We start from the raw sequence: 22,932 nt of genomic DNA on the forward strand, positions 1-22,932 counted from the left end.
ATACTGATGACAGGAAGAGCACTTCTGGTGGAGCTTTATTTCTTGGAAAGAAACTGGTTTCATGGATCAGCAAAAAATAGGCATGCTTTTCTTTATCTACTGCAGAAGTTGAGTATGTTGCAGCAGCAACTAATTGCACTCAAGTCTTGTGGATGAAGCAAATGTTGAAGGATATTAGGGTAAATTATAGTGAACCGGTAGTTATCTACTGTGATAACTCTGCAACTATTGACATATATAAGAATCTGGTATTTCACTCTAAGACTAACCATATTTCAATAAAGTATAACTTTATGAAGGACAAGGTAGAAGCAAAGGAAGTCAAATTGGTTTATGTGAACACTTAAGAACAAATTGCAGACATATTCACTAAACTGTCTAAGGAATCATTTAAATATTTGAGAGATAGGTTAGGGGTTTCTGCCCCTCCGACAAAGACTTGATTGATGAAGTTTGTCATCAGTCCGACATGCATTATCAGAGACATTATTCATTCCAGCACTGATGAGTGGTGCTACTACTTAGGGGAGTAGTCAGCTTTGAGATTCAGAGGTCTATACCATTGCTTTGATATTTTTGTCATATTTTTGGCATTGATGTCAAAGGGGGAGTGATAGTAATGTGAAAAATCATTTGAATAACTTTACAGAGATATCATTCACAAGGGGAGAGCTATTGATTGTTGGTTGTCTTCCATAGGGGGAGACTTGTTTGGCACTTCTTGGTACTTAGATATTTTTCACATCTAGTGTTGTCAACAAAGCCAAAGGGGGAGATTGTTGGCATTATCGGATGAATTGATTATATGTTGCATTGGTGTTTTGTCATTAATGTCAACACTAGCTATTATGATTGGTTATCGACAGACAAGTTTTGGTTACCAGTAGAAGATCTCATGTTACCGACAGAAGAGACTATCTGTTGGGCACTTCTGACATGTTTGGATCGATGAAGTATATTTGATTTCATGTGTTATATGCTCCATGAGCATGTTTTGTTCAGTTGGTATTGGCTTGGTAATCGGATTCTATCATACACTCTGGTAAACCCTTATTGGTACTGGTTTAACGCTATACCGGTAGAGCTTTCATCGAGGAATCATGACAGGATGCATAATTGGTGTTGGTGCAACTTCTTCATGGATTTCAAGATGTTGAAGATGTTCTTTGATCGTGCTTCAACTACTTGAAGACATTGCTTTTGCATGGTGGACTCATAATAGGTTTGATACCTATCTATGTTATGGACCGGTATCATGCTAACGTGTACTCTACATGTTACCAAGATGTCTCAAGATGATTTATGGATTTGTTATTATTGTTTTGGTCTTAAGTCAACATGGCATATCATTGTAATAAGGAATTATGTAATGATCTTATTGTAATATCTTTAGGTGGCCGACCTAATTGGTTTTAGGCCTTAGGGTTTGTATAAATAAGAGGTAGAAACTCTTTGTAGTTGGTCATGGTTGTTGGAAATTTCATGGTCAAGGAATGTAATCTGTGAATATTGCAATACCATTCAGGCAGAGGAGTTGGTCGATCATTGGTGATCGAATTGGATTCAGAAGAGGATTTAGTCTTTTGGCACTAAGCTTAACTGGGACTGTAATCAAGCATGGTAGATGCTATCTCTGGCAGTTCACTCTATTGGATTGTTGTCCTTTTATCTTGAGATGGCTGTAGCCTCTATGTAGTCAGTGAGACTCTTTTTTAATGATCAGTACACTCTACGTAGTGTGTCTTCCTACAAGTGCAGGCCCCTCATTGTAACACGTACTTTCTAAAGAAGTATCATCTAACTGTAGGTAGGCTTCCCACCGTGGTTTTTCCCTTTCCGGGTTTTCCACATACAAATCATGGTGTTATGTGTTATGGTTGTTTTGCATTGATTATCTGGTAACTTGTTAAGCTGTATTGTTTATCGGTATTTGTTCCTACCGGCATCTGTATGTGCGTTACCGGTACTTGATTTGTTTAAAGCTATATTGTGGATTAAAAGTTATAATCTGTTAACAACTGATTCAACCCCCCCCCCCCTCTCTGTTCTTCACCGGTTATCCTAACACTAACCACATCCTAGAGAAATTATTATGAGAGAATTTAATTTAAATTTGAATATTATGGAGCAACAAGTTTCAACAATCTTCATGCAAGTGTGTTTTCATAGTCGAGTCTTTTATGCCTTCTTATGTCATGTTATTACAACAATCATGGGTCTTATTCAAAGAGCATTTGCATCATCATCATCAACAACAAATTTAAGCTTGAGCTATAATATTGTGGATCCAACCTTTTACTTCAAATTTTTTCCTTCTATCTATTTTCCTCTATTATGTGTGTAGGTTTTAGCTTTAGCAAAGAAGAAATACAGATCGGGATAGTGTAAACTGAGACAAACATAAGTAGATGTTGAAGAAGCAAGAAACCTTGGACAACAACAATTGTTATACAATATACAACTCTTGTCCAACAAAATTTTAGAAGGATATTTTGAGAGACATCCTAATCCAATTTGTTTACAAAACCTACATTTGAGACCTTTAGGAATAGGTCACCTATCCCCATAGTCTGACACTTTCGGGATTAAATTTTAGACCTTGGTTTCTTTCTTATTCTCAATTCTAGATCTATGCATATCTAATTCGAAGCTTAATCTTTTTGTCAGTTTACTCTCAATTTTGTATCATTAGACCTAGTACTCACATCCTCATCAAATTAAAATAAAAAATTAAAATAATAAGCAATCATTAATGCCCAACTCATATCAATTGATGAATTTGATTCCTAGTTTATATAATTAGACTAGTGGATCCCATTTACCCACTATTACATTTTGGTGAAATTGATGCTTCTTAAATTTTGTATATTTTGTATTGGGTGTTTTCAGATATGATTTATTACTATAAAATTTATAAAATATGATAGGTTTACAATTCTACATGTGATTACATGGTTTATTAGTTATATTTAAATCAAAAATATGTGTTGAATGGTGAATTCTTTCAAATCATGTTACTAAATATGGTGATATTTTTCCTACATTCACATTATTTCTCAAAGCTTTCATACATGTCTCATTTGGATATATGGTGATATTTTTAAATAAGTTTATAGAGTGTTTAGATTTCATTACATCTTTGGTTGATATTTCAAGTGGTACCTTTGATGATCCTCCTATGGATGATATTGAAATGAACCATACTTGTACTTCTAGAGTATCTCTTATTCATGAGAAAATAGTTAATACTTTTATGAATGATCTTTTGAATGGATATGTATAATTGAAGAATAATAATGAATTGTCTTGTCATGAGGTTACTTTAGTGCAAGAGGGATGAGCTAAACATATTGATAATCAAATTCCCAATACTTCTACTTGTTGAACCCAAGGCAGGACTGAGAGAGGGGGTGAATCAGTCCAAAACAAAAATTAAATGTAGCAAACAAACAATTAATCAATAATATTCATCCAACATATGAACACCAAGATTTATAAGTGGAAAATCCAAATTGGGAAAAAAATGGTAAGCACTTGCCTACAAAATATATCCACTATGTATATTAGATTACAAAGAAAAGAGCTAACTGCTTCAGACTTGAACACCAAGGCTAACTGCTCATGGGACAAGATACAAAGAGGACTTGCAAAACCTGAAGCTAATTGCACTAAATGAAAGAAACAAAAATGATATGAAAAGAAGGATCTCCTGATCATGAATTTGTCCTTGAACTCTGCATCAATCAACCAACATTATCATACACAACTTTGATCTCAACTACCAACACTTTGTCTCAAATATTTGTCACGATCTCAACACAACTTGCATATCATTCAAACACAACTCTTATTCTTCTCTTTACCGAACCTCACTAATTATCCTCACATCTATATTTACCACACTTTCCTTGATTGCACCTTACACCACTAAATCATACACATCCTTGTATACAAGATAGATCATCAAAGCTTAAACAAAGTTGGCTTGAATCAAAATACACACACTAATCCACTCCAAGAGAAAGATGGGACCAAAACACAACTTTGAAAGATCAATACACCAATCTGTAATCACCAGAACATAACTAATAGAGTATCCATACATTAATCATTTGTATAAGAAATTAACAGTCAACAACATACTCTCCAATGCAAATAACTCAAATCAAGATCTCCACATGTTAAGGTGAGACCCATAACATATCAAATATGCTTCTGCAAATCATATATGGACCTAAGGATAGGTCTAATATATAATCTCACAACTATCAACAATCAAAGTCATAACACCTAGAGAACACAAAGATGTTTTTGAACCACAAAATCATCATATCCATAATACAGAAACTATATCCAAAGAAGAAAACAACACTCAACACTAGCAATAGATTCCTGACCCAATCACTTCTAGAACAATAAATAGAACAATTGCAACCTCAGCAACATAGAAAGATAACTCTGCACCACATACATTCCAGACCGATCCAGAACAACAAGTTTGACATCAATGACAACCACAATAACACATCAATGCATACTTCCAACGCTATCACCCTAGATCCTCCCCATTCTCTAAGATCTTATCTTATCCATCAACATGTTTCAATAAAAGATGATGCTATGCATTTTTCTAATGATATGTCATGTAATATAACATTAAGTAGAGATAAAGCCTTACATCAGAACATTCCTTCCCAACCTAACCAAGTGGTCATGAATAATAATAGAGATGAGAATTTCTTTACAAAGATTCATACCCCTTCATGTATTCACCCCTTTGGTCCTTCAAAGTATATTTACACAAAAAAATTTAATGACATCTATAATGAAATTCATCCTCCAAATTTGCAAACACATTATGAGGTTGTGTATGACATGATTACTAAATGGGGTTATAGTAGACAAGGTCTTGGAAAAATGGAACACAAATTTAAAGTCCCTATAGGACTTAATCATAATATACTAGAGAAGGTGTAGGATTCCCTCCTCCTTCCTTACCTATTCTTCCACCAAAGCCTACTGCTCCTATTCCAAAATAGACAAATCCTATATATGTTGATACACATTTGAATCTAGCAAAGAGAATCTTTTGGAATCTTACACATGATAAAAAAAATTACTTTCCTCTCATAAAATTCACAAATAACTTTAAGTGCAATGATGGTAATACTTTTTGTCTCTTTCATCGTAGTTACTCTCATTCTATTATTGATTGTAAATATTTTAAGGATTTTGTTCAAGATTTATATGATAGAGCTCATATTCATAATATACTTGATGTTGATCTTTTTCTAAGTCCAAATTTGAAAGTAGTGTCTTAGTGCTCTTTTGGCCTTCTTACGTTGCTCCTCACTATGTGACATTAGTAGCTTATGTAATGCCCCGCCAAGGAACCCTAAAGGATTCAACTATAACTCTCGAAAAGAGTGTAATTTTTTTTAAAAAAGATTAATGAACTTACGGATGCACTAAATTGAACATTGCAATAAAATTTGCACAAGCAAAAGACTTAACTTAAACTCCTAAAGGGTTTCCAACAAAGATAACTCATTTAATCTAATGAACATTAAGGTTAATTAATCCAATTAACAATGAGATTGATTAAACCAACTCATGATAGAATGATTACAACATGAACATAGCAATTAAATTCATTAAGAGATTAAACTAAGCATGATTAAATATATACATTTGCCATTAGTTACATTACATCAATAAGCTGCATTTATCATAATCCATATTACTCCATTTAATTAATAACTTCATACATACAATTAAGATGAATATCACCTAAATTACATTAAATAATTTAACCATAATGCCATTCATACATCCAAATTTAAAAGGAACCAAATGAACACATACACCATACAACACAAATTGATAACGAAGTTCACCCCTAATGGGCTATGTCTTCGAGTCTGCTTCAAGTGCAAGACCATTCTATTAAATAAAAGACAAAAAATACATAAGGTTTACATCAATTACATCCTACCATCAAGGCGCACATAAATAAATGATACATATGACCACATAGGGTCCAACAAATACATACATGAATGATCCGAGAAGAACAAAAGGTTCCATCTGAAATATGGAATGGATTAAATACAAAAGAACAACTGGAGCACCTGCAAAACTAATTCCTCGTAATCCATAACTAAGAATCCCACAGTCTAACATGAATAATGGGTATGCAAATAAAGCATAAACATACATATATGACTCCCACAATAGTGCTCCAAGCAAAATCAACACAAGACTGCACACTAGTGAACATAAGGAAAGATTGTCATCGCATAGCTGGTATGGGTTACCCTGGTAGGCCTCCATAGGCCCCGACCCCCATCCTAGGTTATCATAGTAGCCTCTCCTGAACCCCCGACCCCCATCCATAACTCATGCAGATCCAACAAACCTTTCTTGAGGACAAGGTAATCGGTTTGCCACTCCAGGTCTTCCCACTACATCATGAGCCTGTACAAGCACTCAACCATGAGAGGGGCAAAATTAATCTTATTTAATGTTTGAACTACCAAACCCCCTAGTATATTATTAGGTTATCACTTTCTTAACAAAATTTTGAGGGGTTATCCTGCTAACATCTTTGGGCGTAGCTCCCACTTGAAAGCCACTCTCCCTTATGATACTACACAACTCAAACGACTCCAAGGCATAAAAAAAAGCCAATTCAACAAAAAAAATATCAATCATACTAGACGATACACTTGGTTACTCAAATCCCTTCTACCAGGGTATAACCAATTACAGTTAATACACAATTTGATCTCCTCACATGCCAAGACCACGAAGAGGATTAAAAAACAAGAAGGGTCAAACTTCACACTTAACCAAAATGCCTTGAAAAAACAACTTGCATTTAATCAAGGACAAACATAGCCACAAGGATAATTTCCCTTTTCAAAAAAACACCAAAATACTCTAACGGAGTCGAAATTTCATCAAGATTCACTTGCATTCAAGCAAATTAAGACACGATCACAAAAAGGGAATGAACAAGAAAGCCAAAGTCAACATTCAACCAAATTGACTTGTCGAAGATACTTGATTTCAAACATACTCATATACATACAATAATTTTTCCTCTTAAACAAAATTAAGCCATTAAGTTTTCAATTCACACATGACTGAAAACAAATTCCAATTGCATGATAAATTCCCAAACAATCCTTTAAGAAACGTAAGAGCAATTTATAGTTCAAAATTCAATAATTACTCTAATTTGCTTTTCCAACTAATTAAAAATGACAAATTTGACTATAATTGCTAAATTAATTTAAAATCAATATTTACTGAATTAATAATTATCCAAAACAACATAATTAATCTCCAAACTTATTATCACTAACATCAACTTATACCTCCAAAAAACTATATCATTATATATTTACACACACACACACACACACACACACACACACACACACACATTCATTATTTAAAACTGATAATCATTAACAACATAATTTTGTTTATTAATCACATCTATTTTTTATGAATACCTATATATATAATATAAAATTTAATTACCAAATGCATTTGAATTAATACAGGGTCTATTTTTCTTTGTTTGGGGCTGAGCGGTTATATTTTTTTGTTGTAATTCCTTGTTGTCCACATGGAGGTCCACATAATGGTGGGGTTACCCACCACCATGGTCACCACGTGTGGTGGGCATTACCCCCCCATCGTGGTGCCCACGATGAGTGGGTATAGGATTTTCTCGCCATTGTGGTGCCCACGATGGGTTTACATACATACACACACTTCTTAGGTTTGTACGGTTTAGGTAGTGTATGTGATTGAAGAATGCCATGATTTGGATAAGGATGCAATTGATCAACTCCTTGGAACATTATCTACCTACACACATATATATACACATACATACACACACACACATATATACACATACGTATATAAATACATATATACATGTATTTACATACATACATATGTGCATACATAAATGTATGTGTGTGTATACACATAGACATGTACACACATACAAAACAAATTATATGTGTGTGTGTGTGTTTGTTACATACATATGATGTATATGCAAAGATATATACTGCTTGCATGTACATTAAATTGAACCCTAAAATCATATCAAATTGAAACACTAAACAACTATTTGTTAAGCACACATATATAGTAAGAGGGGGGTGAATCAGTATATGCCAATTTTAACTTCAAAACTCAGAGCAATATCAATAATATTAACACATCAAAACAACTATGCAAATGATAAGCACTACATATTCACACAAGAGAACAACAATTTACATGGAAACCCCATAGGGAAAAACCATGATGAGAAAAGTTGCTTAGATATATTGCCAAAATCTAGCCTCACAAAAATAATAATGAACAAAAATTGATTTTGCAAGCACCAACCCACAAGAATTTCAACCTAACATGGAGACATCAATACCCAATTAGATTTGTTGGACTAACCTACAAGAGACACCAATCCCCTAGTCAAAAGAGATGAGCACCAACTCAAATATTAAGGCATTGACCTCAAATAGAATTAAGATATACGAAATGCAAACCTTCCACACTCAACCTTCATCATCTATTTGATCTGACTTGCTTCAAAAAACTCTCACAGTTCATATAGGATATGCATCTTGGTTCGCACACTTCCTCATATCTATCCTTCCCTTTATTGAGCATACAAGATGCACAAAGTTTTCAACACCAACCCCCATTAGATTGGAATTGATTAAAATTACATATGCATTCCAATATTCTTTACACCTTCATGCCGACCTAGAACTTAATTACTATGTTTGCAAGTCAACTTGGGATGAATTCCTTAAACCAAACATGCATTCAACTCAATCCTAAAGCCAAATAATTACACTAGGAGTAACATCATGCTATTTGTTACCCAACTAAAACTCAACTGCTCCCACACTACCTTCACACGCTTCCTCGTATTGGTGCAAGTTACAATTCTCAAGCACATCCAACAGGAACTTGTGCAAGTCAACAAGATAACACATTGTGCACTTTGTCATTCTAGCTTTCTATCTGCTTGACAAAATCCTCTAAAAGTTGGATATAATGTGCTTCATGTGTAACTTTACTTTATTTCCAAATCACAATCCATAATTACCAACTTTGATAGAATGCAGTACCAAAAACATGATAGTGCTACACATACAAGTATTGTCTCTAAGAAACAGATCTCAAAAACATTCCATAGAACTTCCAAAACTCCACAAATACACTAGAAAATCAAGAACAATTGATATCAATACATGATGATTACATCAAGAGAGCTATCCAACATTAGTAGCCTTTGTCCTTCATTGTTCTAAAAAACTCTAACATAACACAATCTCTTAGATATCAATGACAACACTATTCAACGCTATTTTGAATGTTTAAAGTTCATAATTTTTTTTTGGGTCGATAATAGGCAGAGCCAAGATAATATACTGATTTTAAAGAAAAATTACAAAAGAAACCACAGATTTCTACAATGACCTAGTAGGGCACAAAACCTGTGGATATAAAATTATGTCCATGAGCATGCATAGAAGGAAAAACCACATTCATAGCCCTAAGTTCATCTAAACTTAGAGCAGGCTTAATTGTTGATTGCAAAACATTTATCCTTCTCAAATAAAAACTATAAAATCTCTAACAAAATTTGTAATTATGAGTCTTCGTTAGAGGTTAATTTAGAAGATTTAGATTCAACAGAGAAAAGCGAACGAAGAGCCAACTATGTGTTCTGTAACGGCCTTCAAAAACAAAGACACTAGCTAAAGCCTATTTGTTTAATCCTCTCCCCGAGGCATGAGAGGAGGCATTGGAGAAGCGGATTGGCTTCTATCACGACCGCATCCATGACCCCTTTGTGGAGGTCGACCCCTTCCTCTTCCAATAGCACAACTGGTCCCTTGTCCACAACCTTGCCTCCTCTGCTCTGCATGGGAATCCTTCGCTTCTATTTTGGATGGTAGAACACCATTGAGTCTAGAAAAATTCAGGAATTCTTCTTCTCTGCTCATGTCCTCCAGATTGTCACCTAGAAACCTCCATTTCAGAAACCTTAGGGCCATGGCGGCAAAGGATCTGTGTTTTTGAGGGTCCTTTCTCATCGGGTCTAGTAGAAAAGGATAAAATTTTATCAGCTCTCCTGAGACATTGAATAGAATTCTCTCACTTGGACGCGGAGCACCAGAGTCATATCAAGATTTGTTTAAAATTTCTTACACTTCAAGCAAGATGTCTCCTAGGAAGAGTTGTTTGGTAAGGTTCCAGACTCTCTGTTCTTCAAGCTTCAAATCCATCAGGGGGGCAAAAAATGGAGATGAAATATTCGTATTGCCTCGAGGGTATTTATCTCTGCTGATATACCCGCTCCCTAGAATGAGCTTAACGGCCAGGATAATTGTTAGCTCTAGAACGAAGATGAGCCTCTTTAATATCAGGTCTATGATTTGTCTAAAACAAACTTGGTGGGTTGAGGAAGAGAGTGAGATGGGGGTATCCGCTCCAAAGCATGAAATTGGTCTAGGGAAAACACTCATAATAAACCCGAAAGGCTCCTCCCAGACATCGCTTAGATTTTGTAAGCTAGCTTAGGCTTCTGTGATGAGGGTTGCAGAAAGAAAGCAGATTGATAATCTTACGAAGAAAGCCAAATAAAATCTATTAAGTGTTGGCTTCAAAGTGTATTTAATGCAAAATGCCTTGCATTAAAAGCGTCTACAAAGGTGGAAAGGAATATCTGTCTTTCATCGTACCAAATCTTGAGGCTAGAAATTATGAGCTCGTCCCAATGGACAATGCATGCCTCATAATAGGAATGATGGTGATCCGTCAGCTGTCTTTTGGGGATGGAAGGGGCAAATATTATCTCTTTTAGAAAGGCCAACTCAATATGATATCATAGGTGACGTGGCAAGATCGCTTAGGAAAAAGTTGGCAGAAAATATTTGAATTTGAAAAGAAAGTCATTGAGACCGTAAACTTGTGCAGTCACATTGTAGTGGAGTGCGTTTAACGTGTGAAAACAAAATTCCAGTCCTGAGAAGTGATAATTTACTCTCAATAACCTAAACCGTGATTATTGTTATCATCCTCCTACCAATGTAGAGAAATACCTTCTGCTGCATTTTTTGAGAGAGAATCTGCTTCTGTGTTAGCCTCATATTGTTGTAGCTTAATCAAGATCTCTATAACGCTATCCAATATTTCTTGTAGTTGCCAGTTTGGAATTCTTCTTGATTTAATTGCATTAATTGCTATCTCAGAGTCTCCCTCAACTATGAGGTTTCTAATCCCATGTTTGTGACAATCTATTAAGCCTAGATGCAAGGCTTTGAACTCTGCTATATTATTAGTATCTGGTGGCAATGCATGACCATCTTGCCAATTATTGTGAATACATATCCTATACCTCAAGCACCTGTGTTTTCTATCGAGGCTCCATCAAAGTTTAACTTGAACCAACCCTGCTTTGGAGGAGACCATATAGCATTCATTCTTGTGCTAAATTTTTTCCCAAAGGTAGGAGGAATCTTCATTCCATGCCAATTGTTTCTTATACTATTGTTGGTTGAAAATTTTGTACACTTGAGGAAATATACAAAATTGTGGTTTCAACCACAGTGTGTGAGTAAAAACTCTCCTAATTAAGGGAAGGCTCCCCCTATCTAACTACAACTTTGAAAATAAAATAGGATGGGACAACAATCTTTCTTCTTCTTTCAAGAAAGACAATATCCTTTTCTCTTCACAGAAAATGATAGAGATTTGATATAAACAACAGTAACCACTTTCAAAATGAAATGAGAGAAAGGAAATGAAGTTTCCTGAAAACGCAAAGACTTTCGTCACTTCCTTCGGGACGGGACAACAATATCAAGCTCAAAGACTTGATAATGTGAAGTCCTATCTACCCTTATGCTATAAAGAACAAATTATAACAGCTCAAAGATTGGGATATCTTATTCTTTTCTACTTAAAACAATGGGAAGTAGTATAAGCTCAAAGACTTACAGCTATTTCTCACATAATCTATTCCTAAATTCTCTTAAGAACAAGTGGAAGTACAAAGACTTGCAGCTTCTCTCAATAGAATATTTATTTTAATCTATATTAACCTCAAATACTTGCAGCACAAAGACTGCAAATCAAATGTGATTAAGCTCTTTAAGAAACACTTGCAAGAAAGATAATATAGAACACAAACTCAAGTATGTAGCACAAAGACTCAAAGCTTGAGCAATTTCCTTCTATTCCTTTCAATTCTTGAATTTACACATGAAAGCTCAAAGACTTTTTTGTTGTAAATTTGACAGAGTTTTTGCTTGCTTTCCAAAAAGATAAAGATTACAATAGACCCCTCAACTATTTATAGAAGAGGAGCCTTGAGAAAAAGGTGGGAGGATCCTAACTAACTTGAGAGATTCTCTCAACCACCAAGACTTATTCAATAACTAACTAAGACTTCAATAGCTAACTAAGACTTATTCCAACTACAGTCCTAATTTGACACAACTTGTAGTTGCCTTACATGTAATTACAAAAGTGCAAGTAATGAGTTAACTTGCAATTATAAAGTTATTTTTTTACATATAACTTGTCAAAAAAAAATTACAAATGCATAACTAAAATTATTCCATGTGTCTAAAGACACGACTCTAACTGCATCATCCTTTGTCTGTGATGATCTTCATGTTGCTTCAGGATGCTAGAACTTGAAGTATTCTGGATTGGTAATCTTGAACCGGAATGGGAACTTGCATCCTTGTCTTCTTTCTTGGGGTAGTACTATCTTTTCAAGAGGGAAAGGGTCGCCTTCCTCTTTTCATGTAATGACCATCTTTGTCTTGAAAGCATTCTATGTTCTCAACCATGAATTCTTATTGTATCTCTTCTTTGTATCATCCTCCATTCTTGAAATCTGCTTGCAAAATAAGGCACATGCCTTAATTCATTGATTTAGTAGATCGTGTGTGCAAACCGGACTAACAAAGGAAGGGATAAATTGATGCAAAAATGGTCTCACAAGTGAATTTTGGGTTTTTGAAGCTGCATTACATGTGTGGGAAAAACAAGAGCATTAACTTGCAATTGTGGAGAACAAACATGCAACTTCATATGTGGAATGGGTAAACACAAGTTTGCACTTGTAATTGGACCTTTAGAACTCATTTTCAAGTGTTTTTTGAGTGCATTTTGGACCAATTTCGGGTTCTGGATGGCTAACCGCAGGTAGACTTTAAATGGGGAAAATGAATGAAGGTGTGAAATGAGTGGATGAAATGGTATGTACAGATGATGGAAATGAATATGAAAAGATTTTGGGAAGATCATCTTCAAGAAAATGAGAAGAACTTTCAACATGTAATCCGATTCTAAAAACCCGATTTTGAAAGAATGGGTATATTTCATCTTTGCAACTTCATATTTAAACAAAAGATGGTTAAATCTTTTATCCGTAAGGGAAGAACAATGATTCTCATCCAACTTGTAATCGGGATTTAAAATCTCGAATACAAGTAAATAGGGAAAATGGGGAAGAACAATGCAATTCTAAAATTGCTTTACAAAGGGGAAAATCTCTCTCACAACTAATTTTTTGGGAAGAACCAACATATTTACAAAACATATAACTACTAGAAAGGAAAATAAGAAAAAAGAAAAAAAAAAAATGAAACAAGAAAAGAAATCTTACCTTGCTCCAATCTGAAAATGCCTCTCCAAAAGATGATCAATCTTTGAAATAAAGAAGAATATCTCTTAAAAAGAAATTAACCGTATTCCAAAACCCTAGCCACGTTTTTGAAAAAATGCCCAAAATTGAAAAACGTGGCAGCAAATGCATGAAAAATGAATCAAACAAAGCTCCAATCTCCATGCCTAGATGAAAGAAGCCAAAACGACTTAGAAGAGGTATGATTTGTGGCATTTGAAGAAGTAAAACGTGGCATTTTCAAAAATGTTTTTGTTGTTAAAACACCTTCAAACCAGCAAACAAATCCACCAAATGGCATGAGAAGAGTTTCAAAATGCATAAAAATAGGGAGGAATCCAAAACGCCTTCTATCTCCCAAAAAATCTCCACAAAAATTTGCCTAAAATCGTCAAAAAAAATGTTTTTCCTGGAATTTCGGGTTTTTTGGAACCAATAACAAGTTTGAAATGCATTGAAACAATGAAAAATGGATTTTTTAGAAGATATAACAAGTTTAAAATTTCACTTTTTCAACATGTTGGGCAAAATCGGGTTTTTGGAGACAAAGTGCAAGTTTTAAATTGTCACTTTTTCACTTGTAAGGCAAAATCGGGATTTTTGGAGAGAGATGCAAGTTTTACTTACTTGTAAAGGGGAAATAAAACCCCTACAACAAGTTATAACTTACTTGCACATATGTAATAGGGGTTTAAAATCCCTATTACATGTAAAAATCATTAAAGTAGGCGTTTTTGGAGAGAACTACAAGTTTACTTGTAATTTAGCTAAAAAATCCCTATTTTAACTAAAAAAGACAAAAAACAATAAAAATAATAAAAACAACAAAGGGGAAATTTAAAACAAATTACAAGTTTTCATTTTTTAATAAAAGTGCACATGTAATAAGCTGAAAATTCCCCTACAAAGACCAAAACAATGGACATCATTAAAACTTGCAATTTGAAGAAAATTCTCCACCTGCATTCGGGATTTTAAAACCTAAAATTGAAGGAAAGACATAGCAAACGAACCCAAAATTTGACAAAATTCGAAAGGTAGTTCGAGGATGGACTGAGGATTAAACCAGTTCAAGGATTAGTTAAAATGTTGCCTCAAGAAGTGTGCCATAGAGTAATTTTTTTAATTTTTTCACAAAAAATTTATGTAATGGTCCTTCATTTTTGGAAACAAAAATGAGGACAACAACTATCATCCCAAGAAGAGAACATTTTGCTAGAGTCTATTGAAAAGGCTAGTTTGTGGTTTACTCTCTCGACAATTGATTGATTCAATTGAGGGTAAGACTAATTCAAATCTTCTTGCTTTGTCATAAAAAAGTCTTTGATTCCTTTCTTTCCAGATTTCCCAAACAAGGCAAGAAGGAGATATTTCCAAAATCTGACTTAAGGTGCTTTCCTTGGGAGCTAATGGCCAACATTGAAAGAGTGTGACTATATCATTAGGAAGAGTTGTTATCCAACCAAGTTTTGCACACAGTCATTGCCGACATTTTGAAGCAAATGGGCAATTTAAAGGAGATGATCCACAATTTCTTCTTGAGCTTTGCACAAGATGCATCTTGAGGGCCCTTCATAGCCCATTTTAGTGAATCTTTCTGCTATGAGGATCTTCTTTTTGAATGCCAATCATGCAAAAATACCTGCCTTTGGGATATTCTTATTGCTCCAAAAGAGTTTTTGTGGGATGGTGTGTTCCTCTTGATTCCCAAAGTTTGATAGAACCCTATAACCATCTTTAGCATTATATTACTTTGTTTTGGAAAAGGCCCATATTAGAGAATCGTTTCCTCTTCTAGGATTTATATTTCTTGCTTTAATGAGATCTGATAGCTAGTTAATTTCATCGATGGGAATAGGCAATCCCTCCAATTGCTTCCAGCTCCAATTTCGCATGCTAGTAGCCCTATCCAAAACCAAGTAATCACTAACTTGAGGTCCCCAATTTTGTTGGAGCCATTTCTTAGTTGTTGGTATATTGAGGCAGGTATCAATGCTTGGGTATCTGCCCCATGAATCTTCCCAGAAGAGGCTAGAAGATCTATTGTGGATGTCCCAAGAGATGGAGTTTACAATTAGATTTTTGCATGTGACAATGAAATTCCATGTCCTAGATCCCTTTGGATGGGAATTAGATCTTAGGAGGTTCTGGGGTTCTCCCTCTGTAAGATATTTTGTTGCCATCATCCTCACCCATATTGCTTTGGGGTCTTTAATGATCTTTCATACTAGTTTAGCTCCTTCACTTTCTATGCATATAGATAGAGAGATCACCAGATTATGACAAATTTTAGATGACCTACAAACTAAGTTAGAGCTTAAAACCAAACTATGAATAGATATTGAATAGTTTAGTTCATAACACATGTTCATTTGGAAGTGTTTCACCTTATTTAGGTGAGACTTTAGTAGTTACTCTCTCCCAAATATGAGAGAGGTTTTTTTTCTCAATAAGCCCCCAAAAGTAATATTAGGGCATATCAAGTGACCAAATGTATAGATTGTTAGATGGAAACAACGATTTACCCTAGATTTCTTATTACCCATGATCATTATCCAAACAATGACCAAATTCTATTATATTTTTCACAATACTTGTTTGTTGAGATTTATTTATGTCTCAACATCAACTATTAAAATTTGTCTTCACATATGGGGCAAGGGCATAGTAGGTTATATGATAAGCAGCTTTGTTGGCAAGAGGATGCTTATGATCTCTTTATTGCTTAATGATATTTGTGATCATGTGGTCACTACTTTCCAAAAGGGAAGTTATTGATAAATTGAGGACATATGGAAAAAGAGGTCAAATTTCACTCAATATAAAAATAGTTATACATAGTATATACATTATTGTTAGCATCTACTTTTCTTTTTTTATTGGGATGAAATGCCCTTAATAGAACCCCATGAATTCCATTAAAAAATAAATTAATATTAAGATACATTTATTTTAGATAAAAAAAATTAATTCATTTGTAAATTCTAAAAGGGATATTAAACTTATTTAAATAATAAGATTTATGTTTAAAACATTTATATTTTATATAAGCCTATTTGTTTATCATTTATAATCTTCCTAATTGATTTTGTTTTATTCTTCTTCATGTTAGATTTTGATAAAAATTTAACATTAAAAAATTTATTGAAGAAAAAAAAATAGCATTATACTAACATTACCTCAAACTTCTAATTATTATCTATTTTTCTCTAAATAAATGCTCATTCAACTTAACTAATCTTTCTATATAAATTTTGGATTATGTTCTCATTCATTAACTTTCAAAAACATTTTTTAAATTGAAATTTTATTGAAAATGAAAATAACAACATAGTTACTCTTGTGACTTTAAACTATCATAAAAGCTACTTGGCATTTTTTAAATTCAATTCACCTTAGCCAATATATTTAATTTATTCCTAGGTTATTTAATATCATTTTCTCTTTATCAAAATTCCGTAAAAGGAAAATATGAGACTAATAATATTTTTTGGATTTATTAAGATAGGTAATGATACAAGATAATAAAAAATAATGGATTAGAATATGAAGTTACACAGATTTTTGTAGTGTCGATTGAAATGTTGTAGTCAAGAAGTTGTATAATTTTGTGTAGTTTGAAATGTTATAAACAATGAAAGTGTCAAACATCATAATGAATTAATAACATATGGAGAAGGGGTTGAATTTCTTTAGTGTATGTATTAAGATGATTTTAGGTAGTGAGTGCATTATTGTCAATCTTTGCATTGTCTTTTTGAACTAGGATGGAGTGTCCTTAATAGAGAACAAATACTTTCATCTGAAAATAAATAAATATTAAGATATATTTAATTTAGATAAAAGATTTTATATCTACTAAAAAGAAATTGTGAGATAAATACAAATTTTGAGATTTGTTAAATAAGTAGGGGGAACCTACTTATTAGATAGTTTTAAGTAGGTTAGGATGTTGTGACCAAGAAAAGTGTCAAATATCATAATAAATTAAGGACGTGTAGAAAAAAAAGTTGAATTTCTCTTAGTGTATGTGGTAGTTTTAATCTATTAAAGTATATGTATGGTAAGGTGTTTTAGGTATAGTTCATTCATTATTGTTAACCTTTGCTTAAACATAAGTTCCACGGAATATCCATTTTAAATTTTGCTAACTTGTAACAAGCATTTGATATTTAATTTGATGCAAAAGGATATGTAATTAGAGCAAACAAATAGCTCTTTCACAATGTGATTCGATGTCCAACTCAAAATCTATCTAAAAGTTGTAAGCTGAAAAAAAGAATTATATTGTCTAGAAGTCAATGCCAAATTAAGTTTTATGCTATTTGCAAGCAAAAGATCCTCTCTCCCATGATATAGGGAATAAATGTTCAATCAAACAGAAAAGTGATGCATAGGGGGAGCCACAATATGGTTGCCTTCTTCCTCAACCTTAGCTCCTAAGGCAAGATCATACAAATTAATAAAGCATATCATTTGTTAAGGATTATGATGCAAAATGAAATCCAAAATTAGTGAGAGGGAATGTTTTCAGTCTACTTAGATCTTTACAGATGATGGCGGAGAATCCCTGTTACTGTTTTCAGTCTACTTAGATCTTTATAGATGATGGCGGAGAATCCCTGTTACTGTTTTCAGTCTACTTAGACTGACTACAAATAATTAAAAAAAAAAGCGAAGGCTCTGCTAGAAAGATTGGGAAAGAAATGGCAGAACTTAAGCTGAAAGTGTTAACAGATAAGGAACAAAATAAAGATTCCATTTAAGAAAATAAGGTAGAAACTGACTTGTTATCGATTTCATATGAACATATCAGTACAGAAAAGACAATCGCAGATAAAGTTGCCAAATGTGGGTGGAAGTGTTGGACAAGATGATTTTTTCTAATAAATTTTTAATATGTGAAGCCTGTTCCTAAGCAAACGAGCTTACTCACTAAAATCTGTAAGTCTCATAACCAAAAAGGGGAAATGCTTTAGCAGGTTAAAAGTTATTTTCATGTGCGCTCATGCACTCACTACTGACTTTTCATATTTGAATCAAACATTGGAGAATAATTTTAAAAGAGAAAATGTGAGATGTAAATGATGAAAGAGACCGGCTTTTCTTTCTGCCAGCCTACTTGTAATTGAAATATGCTTGTAGCTTAAGACGGGAGATTTTCCTGTAGGCAGAGGAGCAGATTTCTTAAATTTTATTTTTTAAATCTGTCATTTTTTTCACAATTTGATTATATAGAATGCCTTGGGGTTTGGCATCTTTGCCGACCATTTTAATATGACCAAGCTCCTTTAACCCTAGGTACCTTTAAAGGAAAAAAATTGAAGTCAACAACATAGGTAAAGTTTAGGCTCAAAAGCTTTTGTCACTTTTTTGTTTTTTTCATAACCAAAGTGAGAAGCTGAAGTTCCGAATAATGATTTAGTTTCAAATTTTCAATCTTGCTTCCAACGAACCACCTGCAAAACTTCAGTTGGTTTGAAAACCATATCCCCAATACTCTACTGGACAATGAAACTATAACTGATACAGAAATATCAGAGTTGCAAGCAAGCATGAACAAATTTTTTGGATGGAAGCATCCCTTTTTTGCATATGTTTCTTGACCTCTAAAACATTATGAGCTTTATCTGAGAATTGAAGGCAAAAAACACTAAAATCCAATTATTTAACTAATCCATTCTTTAAAATTTACAAAATAAGTTATGGCAACATTTTAGTACCCTCTCACCACATTCTCAGTCCATATACAAAGAAAAATGATCAAAATTACATTTCAGGGTGACAATGGACATTTTCATAAACTTGTATCAACATAAAGAAAATAATTATAATAGGGATCATTTCCCTCCCTATTAGCTGCTACTTCTAACAGGAATTATTATACATACAAAACATGATCACTGTGCCTTACCTGTTTTCGCCATGATTAAATTTTCAAATCATATCATATATGAGAGCACAAAGTGCTGAACGTGAGCATAAATACACACTAGAAAGTGCTTGAGGTAAGGATGAACCCCATAAAGTGGTATTACACCTTTAGCTAGATGGTTGCTCTCTAGAGATTTTGAAAATAAGTAAATAGCCTTGGGGATGTTTTGCCTTCCGTTTTTTTTTATGATGATTAGTTTTCCAATCATATAATATGTGAAAGCATAAAATGCTTAAGGTAAGCATAAACCCCAGAATGTGGTATTACACCTTTGACAAGATGGTTGCTCTAAGACAAATTTCAAAAATATGTGAATAGCCTCGGGTTTCTCTTTATGGTGCATGGAAGCGAGTGGTGTAAGAAGTCTCTGTAAATTTCCAAAACAGACAACCATATTAATCAAGCAAATATGGAATATAACATATCTTCTTAATATTTAAAGTATAATCATTATAACAAACTACAAGGAGCAGGTACTCTTACCATCAGCTTGCTTGACCTTACGTTGGAATCTTGAAGTTCTCATTATGGTGGAATCAGTTTTGCTTGGTTTAATCATCTATAACCATATACAGACATCAGAATGTGTTAATGCTTGACATAGCATGCATGTAATATACAAGCATAAAAGCTCCATATGAATCATATAGGACATGCAACTTACTTTAACTTACCGCTAAATCAACAACCTTAATTAAATTTTTAAGGCCTGTTAAATTTCTAAATGAATACAAACATCAGGCCATTCTAGTACCTGGCATATTGAGCCATAATTATACAAACTCAGTAGCTTCTTAATGATTTAGCTTTGTAATATGATTGTTTCTGGAGAAATATAAACTCTTATTTTAAAATATAAAGAACTACTTCTTTTGTGTACAACATTCTTAGTGACAGTTCAGCCGTGCAGGTGTTTGTCCGCAAACATTAATCCCCAGGTCAGTATAGCATTTGAATATAGAAAACAAGCAGGCATTCCTCACTAGTAGATATACATATACACAGACAACAAACAGTTTCTGCATTTGTGGGTCTAAATGGACACATTGAGGATCGCTGGGGAATCAATTCCAATCCATAAAACCTAGCATGACCTCATTGGGTAGATTTAAATAGATTACAATGAACTGCCTCTCATGGGAATCAATTCTTACTATTGCCAAACAGGCTACACAATCCCAATACTTTCTATCTATAGGCTATTCGAATCAACTTTATATACAGGTTTTAGCTTGAACTCTTTGATATTATGGATGGGAGCTATATTCAATTAATGCTTTTTGACATGGAGTGCTTATAAACTACATATTTCATGCTTTTAGAAATGCACCATAAAAAATAAAAATGAAATAGAATTAAACTAATAACTCTAGCACACACAAAGGATGGAAAAACACTTATAAGTGATGTCCTTAACTTGCTGCTACTTTGTAATGTTCAATGTATAAAATTCAAATATTAAGCATCCTAAAACATTTAGAAGGGTGACAATATCAAAACGAAGGAAAGCTATGTAAAGATAAAAATATCATCGATCCCAAATTCAAGCATCTGTTATACCCATATAAGGTTGTTGTAAGACCCCATTACAACTGTCCAAAAATCAGACCAATTTTTTAGTATCTGTCATAAAAGAACGTAATCTTATGACAGAAATAATTTTCTTTGTTAATCCAATCTAAGCTTCTCAAGGAGTTAACATTCAGGTTTCTCCGAAACGTAGGTAGTGTTGAGCCCAGGAGATCATATCCAGGTTCATGTTGGTTTAGGCACTCATATTAGAGGACATTGGGCACATTGGCCAAGTGTAAACAAAAGGAATCATGGGAGGTGCAGAGGCCATTAATGTCAATGCAATGAACAATCAATGCAATCCTATTCTAGCACAACAATAACTTGTCTCTTAAATCGATTCCAAATTCAAGCATCCATTATACCCATATAAGGTTGTTGTAACACCCCATTACAGCTGTCCAAAAATCAGACCAATTTTTTAGTATGTCATAAAAGAACATAATCTTATGACAGAAATAATTTTCTTTGTTAATTCATTCTAAGCTTCTCAAGGAGTTAACATTCCAGGTTTCTCCGAAACGTAGGTAGTGTTGAGCCCAGCAGATCATATCCAGGTTCATGTTGGTTGAGGCACTCGTATTAGAGGACATTGGGCACATTGAGCCAAGTGCAAACAAAAGGAATCATGGGAGGTGCAGAGGCCATTAATCTCAATGTAATGAACAATTAGTGCAATCCTATTCTAACACAACAATAACTTGTCTCTTAAAGGTGTGGCGGCCCTTGGTTCAAGTAGCTCACTACAAAACCTTCATGCATGTAATAGACCTCAGACATCCCATCACTAAAATATTATTATTGGTTGAAAATTTTGTACACTTGGGGAAATATACGAAATTGTAGCTTCAACCATAGTGTGTGAGTATGATACTCTCCTAATTAAAGTAAGGCTCCCCCTATCTATCTAATACTAAAACTACAACAGGATGGAACAACAGTCTTTCTTCTTTTTTCAAGAAAGCCAATAGGATGGAACAACAGTCTTTCTTCTTTTTTCAAGAAAGCCAATATCCTTTTCTCTACAGAAAAGTGATAGCAATTTAACGTAAAACAGCAGTAACAACTTTTTGAAATGAAATGAGAGAAAGGAAATGAAGTTTCCTGAAAGCTCAAAGACTTCTGTCACTTCCTTCGGGACGGGACAGCAATATCAAGCTCAAAGACTTCTGTCACTTCCTTCGGGACGGGACAGCAATATCAAGCTCAAAGACTTGAATATATGAAGTCCTATCTACCTTTTCTATGCTAATAATATCAAGAACAAATTATAGCAGCACAAAGTTTGAAATATCTTATTCTCTTTTACACAAAATAGTAAGAACTAGTATAAGCTCAAAGACTCATAACTATTTCTTATCACAAAATCTATTTCTAATTTCTTTCAAGAACAAGTGTAAGCACAAAATCATACAGCTCTTCCTAGAAGAATGTTTACTTTAATTTATATTAACTTCCAATACTTGCAGCACAAAGACTGCAAATCAAATTCGATCAAGTTCTCTAAGAAACACTTGCAAGAAAGATAATATGGAACACAAACTCAAGAATGTAGCACAAAGACTCAAAACTTGAGCAATCTTCTTCTATTCCTTTCAATTCTTCAATTTACACATAAAGCTCAAAGACTTTTTTTTGCTACAAATTTGGTAGACTTTTTGCTTGCTTTCTAAAAGAT

The 22,932-nt window shown here is 33.7% G+C and overlaps 1 protein-coding gene across 1 annotated transcript in view; it reads right to left on the minus strand.

Moving 5' to 3' along the window:
* Positions 1-19,411: 19,411 nt before the first annotated feature.
* LOC131076985 (uncharacterized) overlaps positions 19,412-22,932 on the minus strand; it is a 31,360-nt gene continuing 27,839 nt past the window's right edge. Inside the window, exons 6-7 of the mRNA XM_058014339.2 lie at positions 20,166-20,241; positions 19,412-20,049 (exon numbers count right to left, since the gene is read on the minus strand). Of these exons, the coding sequence (XP_057870322.2) occupies positions 20,015-20,049; positions 20,166-20,241 (111 nt within the window). The 3' untranslated portion in view covers positions 19,412-20,014. The remainder of the gene's footprint in view (positions 20,050-20,165; positions 20,242-22,932) is intronic.

The sequence above is a fragment of the Cryptomeria japonica genome, chromosome 6 (genome assembly GCF_030272615.1).
Source record: "Cryptomeria japonica chromosome 6, Sugi_1.0, whole genome shotgun sequence".
Classification (NCBI taxonomy): domain Eukaryota; kingdom Viridiplantae; phylum Streptophyta; class Pinopsida; order Cupressales; family Cupressaceae; genus Cryptomeria; species Cryptomeria japonica.